The sequence below is a fragment of the Grampus griseus genome (genome assembly GCF_964374135.1).
Source record: "Grampus griseus genome assembly, chromosome: 1".
Taxonomy (NCBI): Eukaryota; Metazoa; Chordata; class Mammalia; order Artiodactyla; family Delphinidae; genus Grampus; species Grampus griseus.
Window position 1 is genome coordinate 85,688,755 of NC_139017.1, and position 22,668 is coordinate 85,711,422.

At 45.0% G+C, this 22,668-nt stretch overlaps 1 protein-coding gene across 1 annotated transcript; it reads left to right on the forward strand.

Moving 5' to 3' along the window:
* Positions 1 to 11,419: 11,419 nt before the first annotated feature.
* OVGP1 (oviductal glycoprotein 1) lies at positions 11,420 to 22,435 on the forward strand (the record flags this gene model as incomplete). The annotated part of the gene is made up of 11 exons (XM_082647766.1): positions 11,420 to 11,444; positions 12,024 to 12,053; positions 12,463 to 12,667; positions 13,647 to 13,703; positions 15,374 to 15,539; positions 16,024 to 16,148; positions 17,436 to 17,544; positions 17,645 to 17,830; positions 19,405 to 19,521; positions 20,724 to 20,859; positions 21,845 to 22,435. The coding sequence occupies 11 exons, from the start codon at positions 11,420 to 11,422 to the stop codon at positions 22,309 to 22,311; spliced, it is 1,623 nt and encodes a 540-aa protein (XP_082503892.1). The 3' UTR covers positions 22,312 to 22,435.
* Between the last annotated feature and the right edge of the window lie 233 nt (positions 22,436 to 22,668).

The window sequence follows — 22,668 nt, forward strand, 5'->3', positions numbered from 1 at the left end:
GCACAGGCTCCGGACACGCAGGCTCAGCGGCCATGGCTCACAGGCCTAGTCGCTCCGCAGCATGTGGGATCTTCCCGGACTGGGGCACGAGCCCGTGTCCCCTGCATTGGTAGACGGACTCTCAACCACTGGGCCACCAGGGAAGCCCTCTGTAGTTTATTTTTTAATCACTCAGTTACAGAGGGCTCCAAAACTCTTGCCACATCTAGACCCAAAAGTAAAGGGCTCTGATTTGTAAAATGCAGATTTCTTGTTGCATTTGGACAATATGAGCAATGTGCTTTCATATTCTTTGTATTTCTGTAGTTGTTTGACTTAACTGTATCTACAAACTAAAAGAATAGAAAAAAAAAGTTTGTTCCAAACTATACTTACATAAGCATTTCTTTCAGTAAGACATACATCAAATATTTGTATGCATCCTAGGGAAGTTTTAGGGCACCTAAAGAGAGCCAACATATGTGAAAGAAGCTGAAAGAATTCATATCAAATCACCATTCGTAGCAACTTTCTTACTGCCACTCTCTGGGTCACACTGAAATTTAGAATCACTTGTGCAGGGAACTGATTTTGTTTGGAAAAAGGGGGAGGAGGCTCTAGTCTCTATTTTGATGTAATTAAAATCTCTCAAGAGCATCAGCAGTCTATATAGCTTGATTTTGGAAAAGTAAAGGAAGCAGACCAGTTTTGAGCCCCAAACACATTTTCTTACTGAGTTCTCCATCAAAAACGGGCAGTTGTGGAGTTTTTCATCTTCATTACATGGTCGTAGGACTAGTGCAATCCAGGGAGTGAAGGAGGTGCAAAGATCAGGACAGGAAGTGTTAACTCATTTTAAGTTATAGATACAGTCACTGATCGTAAAATCTTTTATCATCTAGAGTAAGGTTTAATGTAGTCCTCAACGTATTCTGGAAACTCTCCTTGTCTTGTAAATGATGTTCTGCTTCTTCAGTATATAAGAGATCGTCAGAATTCAAAAGGTCAGTAAGTAAAGGGTTTCACCCCCAGACACCATCCTTTCAACTTTCTGGTGGGAAAGCCAGTGCTACTGGGTGCAAGTTCCTTCAGTGAATGTAGACATTTCATTGTCACTGTGATGTTGGTTGTCAGATTCTGGTATATTTCACTTTGGGAGGCACCATGTTATAAGCATTAGGAACTTCAAACTAAAATTTTCCACTCCAATGGTAACCCTTATGTAGGATCTCAGCTGAAAGGAATGAAGCTTGTTTGAATCAGAAAATGTACTTTACATGTTTAAGTATATCACCTTCAAATTCTGCCAGATCTTTAACAAGCAACTTGTCTCTCACAGAAACCCTCTGATTAGGATAGAAACTGGCTCATGTACAGGCCCCTGACCATTATCCAATGTCAATTTGCCTGGCAGAGTTAGCATTAATGCTACCTTTGACCTCGGCACCTGGAGACACAGGCTGGGTGCCCCACACCATTCCTGGGCCCCGTTGCAGTCTGTACTTGGCAGGGCCAACGTGGGCCTTGTTTGTTTTTCTTAAGTTGTGTTTTAAAAAAACATATGGCAAAATATAAAATTTACCATTTTAACCATTTTAAGTGTACAGTTCCCTGGCATTAAGTACATTCACATTGTGCAACCACCATCCATCATCCCAAGTTGAAACTTCGTGCTCACTGAACAATAACTCTCCTCCAAGACCTTGACGACCACCATTCTACTTTCAGGTCTATGAACTTGACTATTCTAGGTACCTCTATGAGTGGAATCATACAGTGTTTGTGCTATGTGTCTGGCTTATCATTTGACTTCATAAGGTGTTGACTTGCTCCTCCAAGTGTGGTCTGTGCACCAGCAGCATTGGCATCACCTAGAACTTGTTAGAAGGGCAGAATGTTCAGACCTCCAAAATCAGAGTATATTTTCACAACTTCCCCAGTGACTCCTGCATGTTAAAGTTTGAGAAGCATTGGCTTTATCTACTGAGAATTCTAGATGGGTCAGGAACCAGGCAGGGAAGTCACCAGCCATTCAAGAGTGAGCAGCTGTGGTGTATCAGAAGCTTTTGGGCATTGTGTGTGGTAGCGAGCAAGACAGACATGGTCAGTCCACACTTCGGCAGCTTAGTCTAGAGAGAGAGACAGGAAGGGAATAATGTTTTAGTGCTAGCCAAAAGAAATAAAGGTTGCTAAACAGAAGGATGATAGCCAGACATGAAGAAGTGGCAAATCTTCCCTGATGAAGTGACATTTGGATTGAGTCCTAAAGGTTGGATGTGAGTTAGCTGATGCTTGGGGCTGGGGAAGAATTCCAGATGGAAGTGGCAGTGTGAGAGTCCTGCTGTGGAAGGAGCTTAGAGCTTTCTAGAGAAGGAGGTCACTGCAGCTAGGGCTAAATATGGAGGTGGGGGTGCAGGATAAAAGGGGATGAGGTTGGTTGTCACCGGATGGTGGGTGCTGTGAGCCATGCTGAAGATCTCAAACAGCAAAGTAACCTGTTGCATGTGCTTTTGAAATGGATTCCACTGATGTGCTTTGGAGGGGAGACTATGGAAGCTTAAAGGGGCCTAGGTTTTGTTTTTTTCTTTGACCTAAGCCACCAGGGTGTAGGCAGCTGAACTAGGCTTGGCCATTTGGCTGCTCCCATGTAGGACTTAAATCTGGAGGCAGTGCAGCAAAGATTCAAAGAATGGGTGTCTGGCAATGACGAGTGGACAGCCCAGTGGCGGCAGCACCAGTTCCACCAGTGGAACTTTCTAACCAGACTTCCCATGGCAGGACCCCGGCAGTCTTTTTTTTTTTTTTTATAAATAGTCTTTCTTGGATCCTGACTGTGTTTTAAGACTGGTTCTTGATACTGAGTTGTATGAGCTGTTTATAAATTTTGGAAATTGGCTCCTTATAGGTCATATCATTTGCAGGTATTTTCTTCCATTCAGTAAGATGTCCTTTCATTTTGTTGATGGTTTCCTTTGCTGTGCAAAAGCTTTTAAGTTTGATTAGGTCCCCTTTGTTTAATTTTGCTTTTAATTATTTTGCCTTAAGAGACAGATCTAAAAATATATTGTTATTTATGTCAAAGCGTGTTCTGCCTGTGTTCTCCTCTAGGAGTTTTATGGTTTCAAGGCTCACATATAGGTCTTTAATCCATTTTGAGTTTATTTTTGTATATGGTGTTAGAGAATGTTGTAATTTCATTCTTTTACATGTAGCTGTCCAGTTTTCCCAGCACCACTTATTGAAGAGACTGTCTTTTCTCCATTGTATATTCTTCCCTCCTTTGTCATAGATTAATTGACAATAAGTGTGTGGGTTTATTTCTGGGGTCTCTATCCTGTTCCATTGATTTATGTGTCTGATTTTTGTGCCAATACCATACTGATTTGATTAACATAGCTTTGTACTCAAGCTTTGTGGTATTATTGTTCTGAACACCTGAATTAAGGAAGTGTGATACCTCCAGCGCAGTTCTTTTTTCTCAAGGTTGCTTTGGCAATTTGGGGTCATTTGTGGTTCCATATAAATTTTAGGATTACTTGTTTTAGTCCTGTGAAAAATGTCATTGGTATTTCGATAGATATTGCATTAAATCTGTAGATTGCTTTGGGTAGTATGGACATTTTAACAATGTTAATTCTTCTAATCCAAGAACATGGGATATCTTTCCATTTCTTTGTATCATTTTCAAATTCCTTCGTCAGTGTTTTATAGCTTTCAGAGTATATGTCTTTCACATACCTGGTTAAGTTTATTCCTAGGTATTTTTTAATTTTTGATGTGATTGTAAATGGGATTGTTTCCTTAATTTCTCTTTCTCATAATTCATTATTACAAACAAAGAACCCAATAAAAAATGGGCAGAAGGCCTGAATAGACATTTTTACAAAGAAGATATATAGATGGCCAACAGACACGTGAAAAACTGCTCAACATCACTAATCATCAGAGAAATGCGAATCAAAACCACAATGAGATACCACCTCACACCTGTTAGAATGGCTATCACCAAAAAGTCTACAAATAACAAATGTTGGTGAGGGTGTGGAGGAAAGGGAACCCTAGTACACTGTCAGTGTGAGATTGTGAATTGACGGAGCCACTATGGAAAACAGCATGCAGGTTTCTCAAAAAAACTAAAAATAGAAGTACCATATGATCCAGCAATTCCACTCCTGGGTATGTATCCGAAGAAAACAAAAACACTAATTTGAGAAGAATCTTGCACCCTAATGATCATAGCAGCATTATTTACAATAGCCAAGGTACGGAAGCAACTTAAGTGTCCATCAACAGATGATGGGTAAAGAAGATGTGATGTACGTACATACAATGGAATATTATTGAGCCATAAAATGAAATTCTGCCATTTACAACAATGTGAATGGACCTAGAGAGTATTATGCTTAGTGAAATAAATCAGACAGATAAAAATAAATATTCTGTGTTATCACTTATATGTGGAATCTAAAAAATAAAACAAATGAATGTATATAACAAAACAGAAACAGACTTGCAGATACAAAGAACAAACTAGTGGTTACCAGTGCAGAGGAGGAAGGGAGGGAGAGGTGAGATAGGGGAAAGGGATTAACAGACAGAAAATACTAAGTATAAAATAAATAATCAACAGGGGTATATTGTACAGCACAGGGACATATAGCCATTCTTTTGTAATAACTTTATATGGAGTTTATAAAAATAATGAATCACTGTGTTGTACACCTGAAACTAATATAATATTATAAATCAACTGTACCTCAATTAAAAACAACAGACTGATTCTACAACATGCCCATTGATTCTACAACATGCCCATTGATTCTAAGTTGCCTTACAGGCTTTCCTTTGAATTCCTGTTTTGATTGATTTAGCCAGAGCTGGTGTCTGTTGTTTGCAGTCTCACCACCCTGACAATTACTGTCTTGGTCCAGTGGGGAAAATGCTACATGTTCTGTGAGGTTGGAAGTGAATAGAAGCTGTTGTCAGAGTTACGGGACTCTTCCAGCAAGGTCATCACTGTCATCAGGAATAACAGCCCCTCTTCGTTGATTTCTATGAAGGGTATTTTCTGTCTTGTTCTGACCCTGCTCTGCTGACTCCACCCCCGCCCCCTTCCCCAAGAGTCTTTCTGGGCCCCATCCACTCTCATGTGCCACCAAAGGTTGGGCAGCTGCTCATTAACATACACTTTAATAACAGTGTAGCAGGCGCAGTTGGCTGTCGAATAACTATTCTCCCTCCTTCCTCCATATTTACCAACAGGACTTTGATTTTGTTCAGATACAGGTGACCATGTCCTTTAGAGAAGAAACACATCAAGAACTTGGGTCCTGGATGATTGTGCTGAACACCTGAATTAAGCAGTGCTGATTAAGCCACCTCTTTTGGATTTCTTTTAATGTGAGTTAATAAGTTTTAATTTTGATTAAATTGCTTCTAGTTGAGTTTTCTGTTGCACCTAACAAATGCAAATAGTTAATAGTGCATTATATTTTTGAGTATTTACCTTTTAAACACTCTATTTAAAGTAATACTTTTAATCATCTGGATACTCTGAAAGGTAATTATTACTACTTTTGTTACGTTGATTCATTTTTTGTTTTTAGATTCCACATGTAAGTGAAAACATACAGTATTAGTCTTTCCTTATCTCACTCCACTAAGCATAATACCCTCCAGGTCCATCCATGTTGTTGCAGATGGCAACATTTCATTTTTTTTGATGGCAGAGTAACATTCCATTGTACATATATACCGCATCTTCTTTATCCATTCATCAGTTGGTGGACACTTAGGTTGCTTCCAAATCATGGCTATTGTAAATAATGCTGCTATGAACATTGGGGTGCATGTATTTTTGTCAAATTAGTGTTTTCATTTTCTTTAGATACATACCCAGGAGTGGAATTGTTGGATCATATGGTAGTTCTATTTTTAATTTTGTGAACAACCTCCATACTGTTTTTCATGGTGGCTGTACTAATTTACATTCCCACCAAAAGTGTACTAGGGTTCCATTTTCTCCATATCCTTGCCAACATTTATTTTATTTTATTTTTATTTATTTTTTTCCAACATTTATTATTGTTGTATTTTTGGTGATAGCCATTCTGACAGGTGTGAGGTGATATCTCACTGTGGTTTTGATTTGCGTTTCCCTGATGATTAGCAATGTTGAGCATCTTTTCACGTGCCTGTTGGCCATCTGTATATCTTCTTTGGAAAAATGTCTATTGAGGTCTTCACCCATTTTTTAAATTGATTTGTTTGTTTTTTGAATTGGCTGAATTTTTTGTGTATTTTTGAATTTACTCCCTGGTCAGACATATCACTTGCAAATCTCTCTCCCATTCAGTAGGTTATCTTTTCTGAAACATAATTATTAATATTTTAATGTTATAGGTGGGAAAACAGGCTCATAAAGATTAAGCAACATGATCCAAGATTACATGGTCTGTCAGTCAGGGTCCTAAGGAAAACAGGTGGTATACTCAAATTAAGATAATGTGAAGAGGGTTTATTTACAAAGAGACTAACTACAGAGTTTTGGGAGTGGTGTAGGGGAATCATAGAGCTAGTATAGGAAGCCAGGGCTAGAAGAGTGGAGCTGTTACAGGGCGAGGTTACCTGAAACTGGAAGAAGAGATAGTCAGGTCGAGCAGTCTTCCTTGAGAGGAGCAGTGAACCTCGAAGGAGGGTTATGGTCATCTTGATGTGACCTCACAGGGAGTGATCCTTAGGGGAATAAACACCCTGACCTCACTCTCCTTCCTCCCTCTACTCTTCTGTTAGGCAGAGCCCACTGAGCTATTGGATGTAGTCCAAACAGACTGACTTGCAGGGGCAGAGAGCAAGGTGGAGAAGGATGGGGAGATAGAGGGACAATTGGAAAATATCTGTTGTGGTCCAGCCTGTTTGCCCCCTACTGTCCTCTCTTGTCCGAAATGCAGGTCAAATGTCGTGACCTCAACACAAGAGATGCCCAAAGTTCCATCAGCTATTTATCATCATGGGATGATGTTCATTTGTTCATACTTTCACATTAAACCTAAACAATTAGCCATCAACAGTGCCCTCATATAAAGTAACAGGAGGGAAATGGGAAGATAAAAACAAGTAATATAAAATATAGCTGTTACAATCCCTGCTTCTATAAGTGGACCCAATGCCAGTTGCCTCTTTCTAAGCCAGAGTGTGCTCCTTGGCTGTGCTTTTTCGTAGCTCATTCATTCCAAAGGCAGACCATTTAATGGCTGGTTCTGGAGCTACAAAGATAAATCAGTCACGTATTCTGACTAAAAGAGCTCACAATAGATGAAATAGTTATTTAATTTTAAATTTAGGGTAATAAGGGGTAAGTAGATACCTGATCTCTGGTTTGTGATGAAATTAAAAGAACAAGAACAACAATGAAAGCAACTCTGCTTTAACTGGGTTTTTTTTCACCCTTGGGATTATTAATTATCAATAATGGATTATTCTTTGCTGTGGGAGGCTGTCTTGTGCTCTGTAGGGTGTTTAGCATCATCCTCAGCTTCTCCCCACTAGGTACTAGTAGCACCCCGCCTCCATCGTGACAACCAAAATGTCTCCAGACTTTGCCAAGTGTCCCATGGGGAGCAAATTATTGCCCAATTGAGAACAACTGTCTTAAAAAGTAAAGAAAGAGGCCACTGCATGGATGTGTAGCAACATATTTATATGTCTCCAAATAATGGCTATTTAGTCAGTTGGGATTTCCCTTTTGTTTTGTTTGTCTTTTGTTGTTACAAGTAAACCTGCAGTGAACATACTTTCTTTGCGTACTTGGGCAGATATGTCTGCATGGCAGATTTCTAAAAGTGAAGTTTCTGGGTTATAGGATTGTGATGTTCTCAAAATGACTTCTAAGGGGATTGAATAAATAGTGTTACCTTTACTGCTTTATTAAAATATTCTTTTTCAAATTGCCTTAAGTTTTACACTTAAATAATATCTAAGAAATAATGGCATTTTTGGATAATTACATTTTATAACACAAATTAAAATAAACACATAGGGGCTTCCCTGGTGGCGCAGTGGTTGAGAGTCCGCCTGCCGATGCAGGGGACACGGGTTTGTGACCCGGTCCGGGAGGATCTCACATGCCGCGGAGCGGCTGGGCCCGTGAGCCATGGCCACTGAGCCTGCGCGTCCGGAGCCTGTGCTCCGCAACGGGAGAGGCCACAGCAGTGAGTGGCCTGTGTACTGCAAAAAAACCCCCAAAAAACCCCAAAAAACCCACATAAATATTAAAAAATCCTAACGCACAACCAAAAATCATCTTTTATATTAAATATTGGGAAACAATGCTCTAGTCTATCTCCTTCATTTTAGAGATGTGGTAAAGCTATTTCAAGTTTACACTGATCTGGAGTCAACGCTCTTTGTGTTCTTGTGTTATTCAACCAGTTGCTTTTGTTTGAGTCATATTTCTCCAGTTCTTCCGCATGAGAATCATGAAAAGTTTGGTCAAATGCTTTGTTAAACCCACAGCCCTTCACGTCTGTGATCTTGCCTTCATCTAGTTGAGTGTGTAGAATGTGGAAGAGGTTGTGCTGCAGTGGGGATTTCTTCAGCAAGCCAACTAAAAGGTATTGTACGTGCCTTTTCTCATTTCGTGAGAACAGGCTGAGCATTGGGAAGGAGTGTTTCCTAAGCATCTGGGTGGGTGTGTGAAAATACAAAGCAACGGTCATACTTTTGACAGCAGGAACCCAAGGAGGAGGATTGGGAGCGAGCAGTGCGACGTGGCACAGTGACTTTCAACCTGACCCTCACTCAGCATTTCACTGTTCATCATCTCCTACACACAGAGGCTTAGTTGCCAATTCTTTGGCACAGTCATCCCTGAATGAAGCAGACGTCACTCCTGGGCATCCATTGTTATATCTTGCCGTTCTTCTCAGCATCATTAGTCACTTTTGAAAGTATGGAAGAGGGAGGTCTGGGATCCAGCCTTGCCCACTGCAGCAGACTAGGAGCCCAGAACACTGAGCCAGGTGCAGGTGAAGGAGGTTCAGTTGGCAGGCAGATCTGGCCCTGTGATGGGTACAGCATGAACAGCTAGTGCCCCTGGCAGGAGTCTGGGTGGAAGGGCACAAACCTCGTGGGAAATCTCAGTGATGTGGTATCTGGGGAGCAGGAGGTGGGATGAAGGGAGGCTTAGAAGCAGAGAGAAACAGGCATTCACATCAGGGTGGTCTTAAAAGACAGGCAATAAGGCCCCAGGAGCCTGGCAAGAATGAGTCAGGACCCAGGCCCTAGGAACCAACTGTGGTGCCTACAGTTATAAACCAGGAAGAGAAATCAAAGCAGAGACCCAGAAACAAGACTTAAGGCACATGGGCTGGGAATTGGGAAACAAGTAAGAGCTTGGTCACTAGAGTTAGAAACCGCACCAGGGGTAATCTACTAATGGTGCGAGATGTTGCCAGATCTAATCCAGCACTGCATTTATGAGGCTTAAGTATCTCCTGATTCTGGTTAATATTAGCTCAAGGTATGGAGGGTGGCATTGAACATGCAGGTGAGACCTAATGGTAGTACAGAGCGGGAACTGGATCTCAAGGTTGTTTGGAAACAAAACTCATGTGCTTTACTCTACACTCATCCGAGAGATACAAGAGAGGGACACACACTGGCTCTGAGGAGTGTGATCCATGTGCTCACTAAACTAGAAGCTTCTTGAGCAGAAACTGTCTTCATCACCACATACCTAGGGTGCCTATCAGGGCCTGGCCTGTGCTGAGTGAATATTCGTTGAATACATAAAGGAAGGCAAAGAGGGCTGAACAAATGGAGATACAGCCTCTGTTGGGTGGGGTATTCTCTGGCTTTCCCAAGTTTCAGTGAAATATCCTTGCCCTAAACATTCTATACCAACTTATTGTTCTTATTCCATGATATCCAAGCAACCTGCTGTTACAAGTTAAACTTTCCTAGTTTCTTCATATTGGAAATGAAGTGAGTTCAACCACTAGTCATTGTTACTCCCAGTGTCATTTATTATATTGACATCTGGTTAGCACCTCAGTGCCATGTGGATTAGGTGAGCTGTGTAAGTCTCCAAGAGGATGAACATCGTGGATACATTGAGAACATCCAGTTTCTGGTTCCCCCTGATTGAGGTTCACACCCTGAAATATGGGACCTACTCATGATCTGAGAGCCTCGATAGCAGAAAAGAAAACTAGTAGATCATGAAAACACTGGAGTATAGATCTATGTTATTTATCCTTCATATTATTGTTATATTTTTAAAAAATTGGCTCCCAGGTGTCCAAAATTGGGTTCATTATATTGCTTAGGTTCATGACACCTCTCATGACAGTGTCACCATTGGCTCATATACTGGCTCAAACATTGCTGACTCAAACAAAAATTCAGATTTCTGTCTTCTCTTGAGAAATTGAAGAATCCTCCAAAAGATTGGTTCTATTTCAATGTAAGGCAGAAATTAGTGGCTACTCGGTGCTGTCCCTGTTCATACCAATCTCTGTTGTCTCCTGATAAGAGAAGTTGAAGTGTATCACTGGACTTGAACCGTTATTCTAATCAAGTGGAAAGTAAACTATTCTCTTGTGTCCACTTCACCGATTTACATTACCTGCCTGTCAGCATTTGAGTTTGAGAACCCTGCTCCGGGAGGAAACTCCTGTGCCATCCCTAATAACTACTACCATTCACTGAGCCCTTACTTATAGGCAAAGCACTGAACTAACAGTTTTTCACACATTATCTCTATTCATATAAAACCCTATGAGGTAAGATCAAGTGTTATCTCCATTTTACAGGTGTGGAAACTGAAGCTCAAAGAGCTAAATAACTGCCCAAGATGATAAAACTTCTAATTTTTGACACTGGAATTCGAACTTTGGCCTGCCTGAGTCCATAGCTGGGCCTTTTTTGTTTGTTTGTTAACATCTTTGTTGGAGTATAATTGCCTTACAATGGTGTGTTAGTTTCTGCTTTATAACAAAGTGAATCAGTTATACATATACATATGTTACTGGGCCTTTTAAACTTTACATTACACAGCTTTTCTAACCACTAATCTTATAACAATAGAATTACTGCTGCCCTTCAGTGTTTCTTCCTCATACTCAGTCCACATGGGGCTGAATTCCAGAAAGAGGGGCTGAGTGCCACCCTGCCCTTGCCAGGGCCCATGGTGGACACCCGCTCTGTGCCAGTGTCAGAGGGAGTTGTTGCTTTGTTGGATCGGAGAGCTATAGCTCTGCTGGACGGGAGGACGGGAGATGCTGGGGTCACTGTGACTCTGGGGCAGCTGCCCATTAATCACTGTTCCTGGTTTTGTGTGTGTTTAGCTGGGCTATCCCAGTGTTGTCCCAGGGTCATACCTGGGGAAGAGCATATAAAGGGGCTCGAGGTCTAGACCTGCAGCTCTCAGACCACGGAGATGGGGAAGCTGTTGCTTTGGGTTGGTGAGTGTGGTGGGTCCCAGCCCCACAATGTCTCTTAGTTCAGGAGGTGCCAGGCTTCATAAGCTCATTGTCTCGCTGGTTCCTGGGAAGCATTCTGCGACTCGGGGCCCTGGATTAGGTAGAGGTAGGACAGGACACAGTGAAGGGCCAGAGGGGCCCAGGGAGGAGAGATCAGAGCAGTGGTGGTACCCTGGCTGCACATTAAACATTTTTATGCTTGGCTTCCACCTCAGACCAGTTCATTCAGTATCTCTGGGGGAGGAGCCAGGATATCACTACTTTTAAATTAGCATCCAGGGTTGAGAACCATTGACCTAGCGCTTTTGCTGGGACTTCTAAATGTCATGGTTGTCCCTGTGCAAAGCATGTGTGTATACGTATGGTGTTTACTGAAGTGGAAAGGAGATCAGATAGATCTGGCTTCACCTGCTCAGTGCAGAGAAGAGGAAAGAGGGAAGGGTGTGTGTGTCTCCATTTGCTTGAGTTGGTGGGTGTACTCAGAACTGGAGGGTGTGCTGGGGTGTGTCACTCCGGGTGTGCCTGTGAATCTGCGTGTGATTCCTCCTTTGTGTCCTGCAGGGCTGGTTCTTGTGCTGAAACACCACAATGGTAAGGACCCTGTGTGGTCCTCTCCAGAGCCAGGGAGAGTGTCCACCTGAGAAGTGCTCCATGTCTAGCGCTCTTGCAGCCCCGCCCTGCCCTGGCTCCGTGTCAGGGATCGCTGACTCAATGCAGTTCAGCAGACGATTTTCAGTCACCTGCTGTTTGGCTCACTCCTTGTGCCAGGATCCAGACTCGAGGATCCATTCTGAACAGGGTTTCACAAGGCATTCTTCCCCCCCGCCCCCGGGGACCCCAGCAGTGGGGGAGGGACCTGCCTTCAGTGTAGCTCTGGGGTGTGAGTGGGGGGGGTGTTACTGTGGCCTTGCCTCTTGAGCTGTGTCCACGCTACTCTGTGGAAGCTGAGCTCCAACCCCACCTTGGTTTCTGCCAACAAATGCCTGCTCTCCCCTGCCAGGTGCTGCCCACAAACTGGTGTGTTATTTCACCAACTGGGCATTTAGTCGGCCCAGCCCTGCTTCGATCCTGCCCCGGGACCTGGACCCCTTTCTCTGCACCCACCTGGTGTTTGCCTTTGCCTCAATGAACAACAATCAGATTGTTCCTAAGGATCCCCAGGATGAGAAAATCCTCTACCCAGAGTTCAACCAGCTCAAGGAGAGGTGTGTTCCCTTTGGATGTGGGGCTGTATTTTACAAATGGAAGAGAGTTAATCCTTTTCTGCTGTGAGTCGTCAACTTTCCTCTGATTCTTGTGTCCTAACCTCCTGTCCAGGGCTCTCCGGAGCTTCCCTGCCTTGGGAGCTCCCCACTGACCAGCACTCTCAGCTCGTCCTTGCCTCCTTGCCTTCGTGGCTGCTGTGGCCCCTGCTTGGAATGCCCTCCTCTCTCTTCTCTGCCTGGCATCCCCCAACTCACCCTTCAAGCCCCATGTTGAGGATTCTATGTGTTAATGCTGTTCAAGCGCTTCAGGGAGGGCTGTGCATCACAAATGCTTCACAAATGCTAGTGTTTCTGTTACCATCTATCACCTGCAAATGAGCCCCCCAAGGGAAGGGCCAGTGTCTGTGATATCTTTGTTCACCAGTGGCTGGGTCAGTGCCCGGCAGAGAGCTGGTGCTCAGTACTCCCTCCCCAGGACTCCTGGGCTCTCCTGTCCAGGGGGTGGTCTGTCACTGCATCCATGGTATAGAAGGGTGGGGAGAATCCATGTCACTAGATTACAAGCTCTGGAGAGGAGAGCAGGGAGCTTATCCTCTGTTCACTGCTGTATCTCAAGCACCTAAAGCAGTCAGTGGCAAATAATAATTGCTCAGTAAACGTTTGTGACTAAGAAAGTGAGTGAAGAGAAATTTTAGGAGGCTTTTTCTTTTCCTTTTTATGGGACTGTCATGGGAGCGGGGAGTTTGGGGGCCTTTGGGCAGCCTTGGCGTTCCTGGGTGTGATGACTTTTGTGTGGGCTGGTTGTTCTCCCTCTTTTCCTTCTTCCCTTCTTGGGTTCTGCTGGGCTCTGCTCTTTTCTTCCTTAGGTTCCCCCACCCGTCTCCCCCGTTCCGTTCCTGTCCTCCCATCCCCCTTACTTGCCACAGTCCCCAAATGAATGAATGAGAACCCAGCTCACAGACTCTGTCCTGCATCACAGGAACAAGGAGCTGAAGACACTGCTGTCCATCGGGGGGTGGAACTTCGGCACATCGAGGTGAGACTGTGCTGTCAGGTCTTCTCTCTGGGGTGGGGGCGGTGTATGGGGGAGAAGCAGGCAGGCCGGAGGTGAGGACAGAGTGGGGAGCCAGCTGGGCTGTGGGGAGACACGCTACTACTCCCCCGAGTCCTGACCTGGCCCTGGAGTCCAGGGTCCCCCGACCTCTCCTCCATGGTGAATGAGGGGAGACCAGGCAGGCTCAGGAGATGGTGAGAAAGGGGCTGGGGGGAAATGACGGGAAAATGGGGTGCTCACAGTTGTCCCCTCAATGCTTCAGAAGAGGCAGGGCTTTTGCCTCAGAGAGGGGAGGAGTCTTGTTTAGGACATGGATAAACCCCAAGCCTCCCAGGGCCTGGGTTTCCTCGCTTTATAAATGGAGCCAGTGGTATCAACCTGAAAGGATGGGAGGAAAGAAAGTGATATAAACCAGATGCTCAGCTGAGCACCTGGGCACATGGTCTGTGTCCAGTGCATGGTGGCTACTCTTCGTTACCCTCCACTAGGCAGTGTGGAGGTGACAAACTGCCTTCATGTTCTCTGAAGAAACTTTCCCCCTATTTCATGGCTGAGGCCAAGGGTAGAGAGTTGCCTCCCTTCCTGCCTTAGAGGAAGGAGCTGTAGGAGAGGGGCACCTGGAAGCCTGAGAGTGGGGGACTGTGAGGAAGCACCTGGCACAGAACCCAGGAGCAATGCAGGGAGGATGCAGGGAGCTGGGTGAGAACTGGCTCTGCCTGACCCCAGGCCTCGCCTCTCCCTGGGCCACGACTTCTTGAACATTCGCTGTGTACAAACGCTGGCCAGAGGCTTTGCATGCATTATCTCGTGGTTACTTGGGAGAGGCTTACAAAGTGGCTGTTTACATTCTAAATTTGCAGAGAAAAGCAGGAATGCGAGCTTAAGAAACTTACCATATTTCACACAGGTGACCATGAGAGATGGCCCAGCTATGGGTGGAAACCAGATAATGGAACTAGGCCTGCCTAAGTCTGAATCTGGTTAATTTTCTAATCATTGTACTCAGGACTAGTCCCAAATTGCTTAACGTTCAACTCCGATAACTTACAAGTTTTCCAATAGTGTCTTCACTGTGAAAGAGAAAGCACTAGAAAAAAAAAAAAGAAAGAAAGAAAGAAAACAATCAAACAGCCAAAGAACAAAAGAGCAAAGAGTACAGAACTCCTAGTCTGAGCATGGCCCTCCTGTGCCACATTAGCTCAGGGGTCTTTCTGGAAATGCTGGCCCTTGGCTCATGTTCCCTCCGCTAAGCTGTTCAGGCAGAGAAAGTCAGTGCCAGGACAGGGTGTCAGGACTGAGCTGTTACCCACGAGGAAACAGCAGAGGGACAGTGCGTGGCTAGGGGCGGACCATGTTTTCAGAGGCCAAGCTGGCCTGAGCCTGCTCTCTCCACCCCAGGCTGTGTGCTTGTTTCCATCTGGCAGGGGAAGTTGTGGTTTGCAAATCCTCCCTGGAGCCTGAAGTTCCCATTCCTGGGTATTGGAGCCCCGTGCTGGGAGGGGCTTTAAGAAGTTCTGAGAGATTCAACGACCTGCCTTCCTTTCCTCAGTCACATCCACTATGCCCTCCATGGGGTGCGAACCAAGGGGTCTTGTAAGGGAAGCTGAGGTTGTGCAGAAAACACTCCTGGCCTCACCTCTGGTCTCCTGCAGGTTCACCACGATGCTGTCCACATTCGCCAACCGGCAGAAGTTTGTCACTTCAGTGATAGCCCTCCTGAGGACACATGGCTTTGATGGTCTGGACCTCTTCTTCTTGTACCCTGGACTCAGAGGCAGCCCCAGGCATGACCGCTGGACCTTTGTCTTCTTACTTGAAGTAAGGCCAGCCTGGCAGCTCCCGAATCCAGAAATGATTCTACTTTGATCATATCTGGGCTCAGGGCACAGGGGAAGCCTAAGGCCGGGCGCAAGGGCAAGACAGCGGTAACAGAAGGTTGTTTACTGCCATCACCTGCAGGTGTTGGACAAAGAGCTGCCTAGCAAGGGCCCTATGGCGGCTCTTTCTCTCTGTCACATCCGGGCCTTGGCCCAGCCCTCCAGCCTGAGTGATGCCTTCTCTGTGCAGGCCCTGGACTCCCTCAGGTGGGCTGTCTGAACTCTGCTCCTGGGCCTGCTGCCAGCCTTCTGTTCAATGACTTACCACATTGGCTCACGTCCGCCTTTCTCACGAGCCGGTGGGCAGGGCCGGTGTCTGACTCTCCTGGCTCAAGGGGCTCCGTAAATAAAGGTTTCTTGGATGAGTCTTGTTTTCCCAGACTCTGCTTTGTCGGGTTCTCGCGTCTGCCTCTCTTTCTTCCCAGGAGCTCCTGCTTGCTTTCAGGAAGGAGGCGCAGCTCACCATGCGTCCAAGGCTGCTGCTCTCTGCTGCTGTCTCTGGGGATCCCCGTGTCATCCAAAAAGCGTATGATGTGCACCTCCTGGGGAGGTGAGTGGGTGCTGCGTTGGTGGGCAGGACATTGGAGGGAAGGAGACATCTCACGCTCAGAACCCCAGAGGTGCCCAAGCACTGTCCTTGAGCTTTTCAAGTTCCTGCCCTGCTGTAAGTGCACCTTTGGGAGGTGGGCTGATCAGGAGCATAGGTGGGGACAAGGGTTATTCCATTATATTCTGGGCTTTCCTTAGGAGATCAGAGGGAGGTGATGTAGTACCAGTCCACACCACAGCATCCTCTTGGGTAGAGATCTGTATCGCCTATCGCTGGGTCTCTAGGAGAAGAATCCAGGAGTCTGGCCTCTGCTGTCCCAGAGTCCCCTTAGACATACACTGTGTGCCAGATGGCTGGTATCATAGAGATGGATTAATTACCAACTACTGCCACTGAAACAAAAATACGAATGCCCAGTCAGGCCCAGTTTTCAGAGCACAGGTCTTCATGCAAAAGTTACAAAATCAGGCAAAGAGAGCTCCTAACTTTCTGGACAGCTCTGGACTAATTTTCTCAAAGCTCAAGAATCGGGTATTCACAGATGTGATAACTGAGGTAGAGGCAGAACACAAGAAATCACACGCAATTTTTGCATGTGATTACACTTAAGGAGAGTGGTTCCATGGTGGCAGGAAAGGTGAGAGACATAGTGGGGCACAATTGGCTAGTGTTGGTCTTACAGCCAGGCAGGGTTGAGTGAGACCACCTTCACCTAGCTGGGTCACCTTAGACAAATTAGATAACGGTCTGAGTTTCAATTTCTTCATTTTAAAATGGAGACAATTGTAGTACTTAGGGCATTGGACAGATTAAAATTAAATTAGATAATCCATGTTAACCTGGACACCTGTGACCTGGTAGGGCTCAATTACACTTTGTCATTTGGAAAGCTTTCTGGAAGAGATAGGTTTCAATGGTTCCTATAATGGTAGAAGGACAGAAGCTTTTTCATGCTGTGGGTCAAAACTGCTTACACATGACGATTTACGCAGACTCTGTTGCACTTGTATCAGCCTGAATGCCTTTGTTTTCTGTTCTGACCCCTGCTCACTCCCTTGGTTACTCTCAGCATGGCATAGGTCCTGATGCACCGCTGTCCCTAACCAGCTGTGTGTTCCAGGGGCAGCCTCTCAAGTGGAGGGCACAGCTTGGGCCATCCCCACAGGCAGAAATGGCAGGGAAGTTGGGTGCCCAATTTACAGCTAGTTAGCTAGTCATCGCTGTGATGATCGGACTTGAAAATCTAGCTAGCACGATCTTCATATCTCCTCTTCCTGCCCCTTACAGACTACTGGATTTCATCAGCGTCTTGTCTTATGACTTACATGGAAGCTGGGAAAAGTTCACAGGACACAATAGCCCGCTGTTCTCTGTGCCCAAGGACCCCAAATCTTCGGTAAGAAAGAGAAAGCTCTCATGTGGCCCAGAAATCTGTCCCTGAGTCAGGCCATTGGCTCCTGGTAAGAAGGAGGGGTTTGTGTTCTTCCTGCCTGCAGGCATATGCCATGAACTACTGGCGAAAGCTTGGGGCAGCACCTGAGAAGCTCCTTATGGGGCTCCCCACCTATGGACGTACTTTTCGCCTCCTCAAAGCCTCTGAGAATGAGTTGTGGGCAGAAGCTGTGGGACCGGCATCTCCAGGGAAGTACACCAAGCAAGCTGGCTTCTTGGCTTACTATGAGGTGACAGGAATGGGGAGCTCTGTCTATTAGTTAGGGCTCTCACACCCCAGCCCAGGGCAAGAGCAAGGACAGGGAGAAAGGCAAGAGTGAGGGCTGGAGACAGGACAAGGAGGTGGTTTCCTGGGGCAAGGGAAACCCACTCTCTGGGATATTCTCTGTTTCTTCTGGGGAAGTTATTTGAGTCCTTTGTTAGGGGTGAGGGACTAGGTGGAGTCTGAATGGAGCGGGACAGATAATTTTACCCCTTAGAAGAATCTTAAAAGATATTTAAGTCAATCCTGACTTAATATATGGCCTAAACGTAATTAATATTTGCTATATATATATATATATATATATATATATATATATATATATGTCCTCTCACTCTCCCTGATTTCCAGATACCCCTCACCCAGCTTCAATCAATAACCACTCATGGCCAATCTTGTTTCTTCCCTGCTCCCTGAATCGCTCCCTCCCACTACTAGATAATTTTGAAGTAATTCAAGGCATCTCCCATCACAGATTCTTTCTCCTCTACCCTAATTCCACTCCCTAATCCCCATCTCAGCAAAGCTTACTGTTGACTGAAGGAAAGAGACATGGACCCAAGGGATGTGAAACAAAAGAGAAGACAGTAAGGGGCACTGAGTGGGTGGCTATATTACCTGGGAATGTCTTATGGCACAGGTGGATTTTGAGCAGATCTTTGAAGCACAGGTAGAGTCCTGATGGGCAGGAATGACAAGATGGGAAGGACCTCCTAGGCAGAGAACAGCAGGCACATAGACACAGGTGTGTAGGGGCGCCAGGGGGTGAGCTGTGTCTTTACCTGAGGTAGTAGTGGAGGTGCTGGTGTCTCTCCAATCTCTATTCTGTGCTGGCTGCCTGGAGATGTTTTCCTGCTAGTCCAGTGAAGCATGGTTATGAGTGATAACATAGTTGAAGGAGTGTTCTTGAAAGACATTATGGGTCAAAGAAATTTTGGTAGACTAAACCTTTAATTAAAAAAACAAAAACAAACCTTACACATTAACTTCTGCAGCCCAACTTGAACACATCTACGTCTTTGCAGTCTATGGTCTCCAGCTCAGGGATGGGTACCCAGTCCACACTCAATGCTTCTTTGATTGTAATAACCTAGTTCTCCCTACCTTCAAGACCTTTATATTTATTATAGATTCGAAAGTTAGTTTGATAACTACCTAGATGGGGTAGTTTATGTTGGTTTTAATGAACAGAGGAGATACTTGTTCATGAAAATTCTTTGTAAAAGATACAGTTTGGTCCAGAGTCAAGTCTGTTACTGTAGTAGTTTGGTATTGACATTATTTACCAAACCCTGGTTTGGTTACTTAAGGATGTCAGCCACTCCTTGGTTCTCTCTCTGTTTATCCATCGCGGATGTCAGAGGAAGGAATGTGCAGTAGTAGGAATTTTGCAGAATAGAGAGAAGGTCCCTTGTGAGTGGCTTCCCCGCCCCCTCTTTGGTCTGCCTTCTTCTCACTCCCTGGTGAGGGATTCTTGGGTTCTTTATCCTTGCTGGCGCTTCCCTCCGTGGCACAGAACTGACCTGGTGATCTTCTTGGCAGATCTGCTCCTTCATCTGGAGAGCGAAGAAGCGCTGGATTGATGATCAGTATGTCCCATATGCCTACAAGGGGAAGGAGTGGGTTGGCTATGATGATGCCGTCAGCTTCAGTTACAAGGTGAGACCTTGTTCCTTTCTTGCTCCAGCATAGAGTTTCCCTCTGCTTCCATGAGGCCTTTGTCTGTACAGTGTGTGAGTGTATGTGTGTGTGTACCTATAAAACTGGCAGGTTAACTTGTTAGCCTGTAAGTAGAAAAAATCTCAGAATCTTCAGTTTCAAACTTAACAATTATGGGGTTCATTCTTATTTTACATTTGGGAGAAGTAAAGCCCAGAAGGAGCCAACTGATTTGGCTTTGGAACTGTTTGGGTGTGACAGATTGTATCTTTTCCATCAGCCTTACAGAAAACACTCATAAAGTAATAATAAAACCTGGATTCAAGGCTAAACATCCTCCTTTCAGTTATATCTGAAGTTTAAAAAATCATGGATAAAAGCCTTTATTTTCTTATATGTGTAAAGGGTACAATATTATGTGCTCTACTCCTCCTTTCTAGCATCGCTACGGTATAAGGTATGTTGATGTGATTTTTAAAAACTAAAGCAATATCTATCATTTAATATGATGATAGTGGTGATTAGCAGGCTGGGGAGCCAGACAGTATTTAACATTTATGAACATTTACTATGTGCAAAGCATTGCTCCAAATATTTTACATGTAGGAATTTAAAAATTGTTTTTCAAATCGTGGCAAATTATATACAACATAAAAGTCACCATTTTACCCATTTTGTTACAGTTCAGTAGCATTAAGTACATTCACATTGTTGTGTAACTATCACCCTTATCCATCTCAGAACTTTCTTGTCTTCCCAACTGAAACTCCACACCTATTAAACAACTGCCCGTTCCTCCCTCATGCAGCTCCTGCTAATCCCAGCTCTACCTTCCATCTCTATGAATTTAACTACTCTAAGTACTTCTGTGAGCGGAATCATAGTATTTGTCTTTTTGTAACTGGCTTATTTCACTTACCATAATGTCTTCCAATTCCATCCATGTTGTAACATGTGCATGTAGGAGTTCTTTGGATCCTAAAAATGTTGGAAATGTTATTATCCATTTTTTTTTACACATGAGGCAACTAAGACACATAGCTTTATGTAACTTTTTCAAGATCCCATAGCTAATAAGCAGTAGAGGCTAGATTCAGATCCAGACTACATGCTTAACCATCCTGCCATATTGCCTTCTGAGAGCCCATCTGTTTTTGCCATTGTACCTAGTACAGTGGGTTGACTGACTACTGCTTTTTCAGGCTTTTTTCATAATGAGAGAGCATTTTGGGGGGGCCATGGTGTGGACACTGGACCTGGATGACGTCAGGGGCACTTTCTGTGGAACTGGCCCTTTCCCCCTTGTCTACACGTTGAATAATCTCCTGGTGAAGGCTGGTGAGTAGCTATGACCTGGAAACTGGGGTTGGCTGTTGCACACCCAGCTACTGGTGCGTGCTTTCTGTTAGATCTAAAGGCTTTGGTGAGGCAGCATGACACTGAAAGAGGAGAATAAACTTTGATGCCACGCTAGTCTGCTTTCTCATCTTGGTTTGAGTGCATGCTCTATTTGACCTCTGTGACCTTTGTTTTCCCCATCTACAAAATGGGAGTAATCCTTACACTCAGGACATTCTACAAACTAAATGAGATATGGAATGAAAACTTGCTGGCTCATAGTGAACACAATATATGTTAGTTTATTTCTCTATTTCTTTTTCCTGTTTTCATGGGACAAGAGCCAGAAAAGGAAATTAGGTTTCTTTTTGGTATCTCTTTGATAGTAGAGACTGCCTTGGCAGTTAGGAGATGGAACCTGGCATGCTAGAGCTGCAACAATCTTGGAGGTGGTCTATAACCCTCACTTTGTGAGGAGACTAGGGCTCAGAAAGATAATACAGCCAGTCGGGGTGGAAATGGGACTCCAACCCAATTCTTTACAGCATGCTGTCTAGAGCAGCTTCCTGGCCCTCAGCCTTGTTCCTGGTGCCTCCCAGGATGGGGGGACACAAAAGGGTTCTCCTTGAGGATTCCACAAGTAAGAAATAGGCTTTGGGGGCAAGGTCTTACTCAAGGTGCAAAGGTCAAATCAAGGGCTTAAGCATAGAGAACTGGCAGACTCATCCTTGGGGTTACTCACTGGAAATGTAACAGACCCACTGAGTACCCATGGGTCCCTGGGATCATGTTAACATGATGAGGTAGGGGAGCAGGGCTTCCATGTGTTGAGATTTTGTCTATGTCCTCAAGTGGGTACATTAGGAAATCCTCCAATTCTGGTTTGGGAGCAGGTACTTCAGCCCTGGAGTGGGTCTAGTCCTGCCAGTAATAGGATGGGAAGGAAGGGGTAGGAATCTCAACCTTTTCTGATGATTTCCTCTAGAGTTCAGCTCAACTCCTCCACCAAACTTTTGGCTCTCAACTGCTGTGAATTCTTCAAGAATTGGCCCAGAAAGGCTGACTGTGATCAAGGATTTGACCACTGATTTGGGGATCTTGCCCCCAGGAGGGGAGGCTGTGGCCACCGAGACCCATAGAAAGTCTGAAACTATGACCACAGTCCCCAGAGGTGGGCTTGTGACCCCTACAAGGGAAACTCTGTCCTTTGGAAAACACCCCCTAGCTCCAGAATGGAAGACTGAAACCCCTGGAGAGGAGACCATGACCCCTGTGGGCCACCAGGCTGTGACCCCTGGAGGGATAACTGTGGCTCCTATGCATCTTCAGACTGGAGAGAAAACCATGCCCCCAAGAAGGAAGGCTGAAGCCCCTGAGAAGATGACCATTCCCTCAGGAAAGATGACAGTCACCCCTGCTGGGCAGACTGAGACTCTTGAGAAGAGAATTTGACTTCTGAGGTGGACCCTGAACCCCTGGTGTGTTACTTTGGTCTTCACACAGAAGCTGAAAACTGGATGCTACTCTCTGGTCCTGTCATCTCGCCCCCAGGACACACTCCTCTTGCTTTTGACAAGCCCTTTGTTCCCACTGATGGAATCATTCCTCTGATGACTCAGTAACCCTTCCAGTGAGTCCTCTCTCTCTAAAGAAAGAAAATCCAGAAAACTCTGCTGTGGACCGAGGATCTTAAGATCTGTTGTTGGCAGAAACTGGGGAAAGTCCTTGCCTTTTCTTCTAGGTCCCCTGACCAAAGCTGCCTGTGCCCAGCCATTCATAAACCATTCTTGGGGCAAAGCAGGCCCCAGG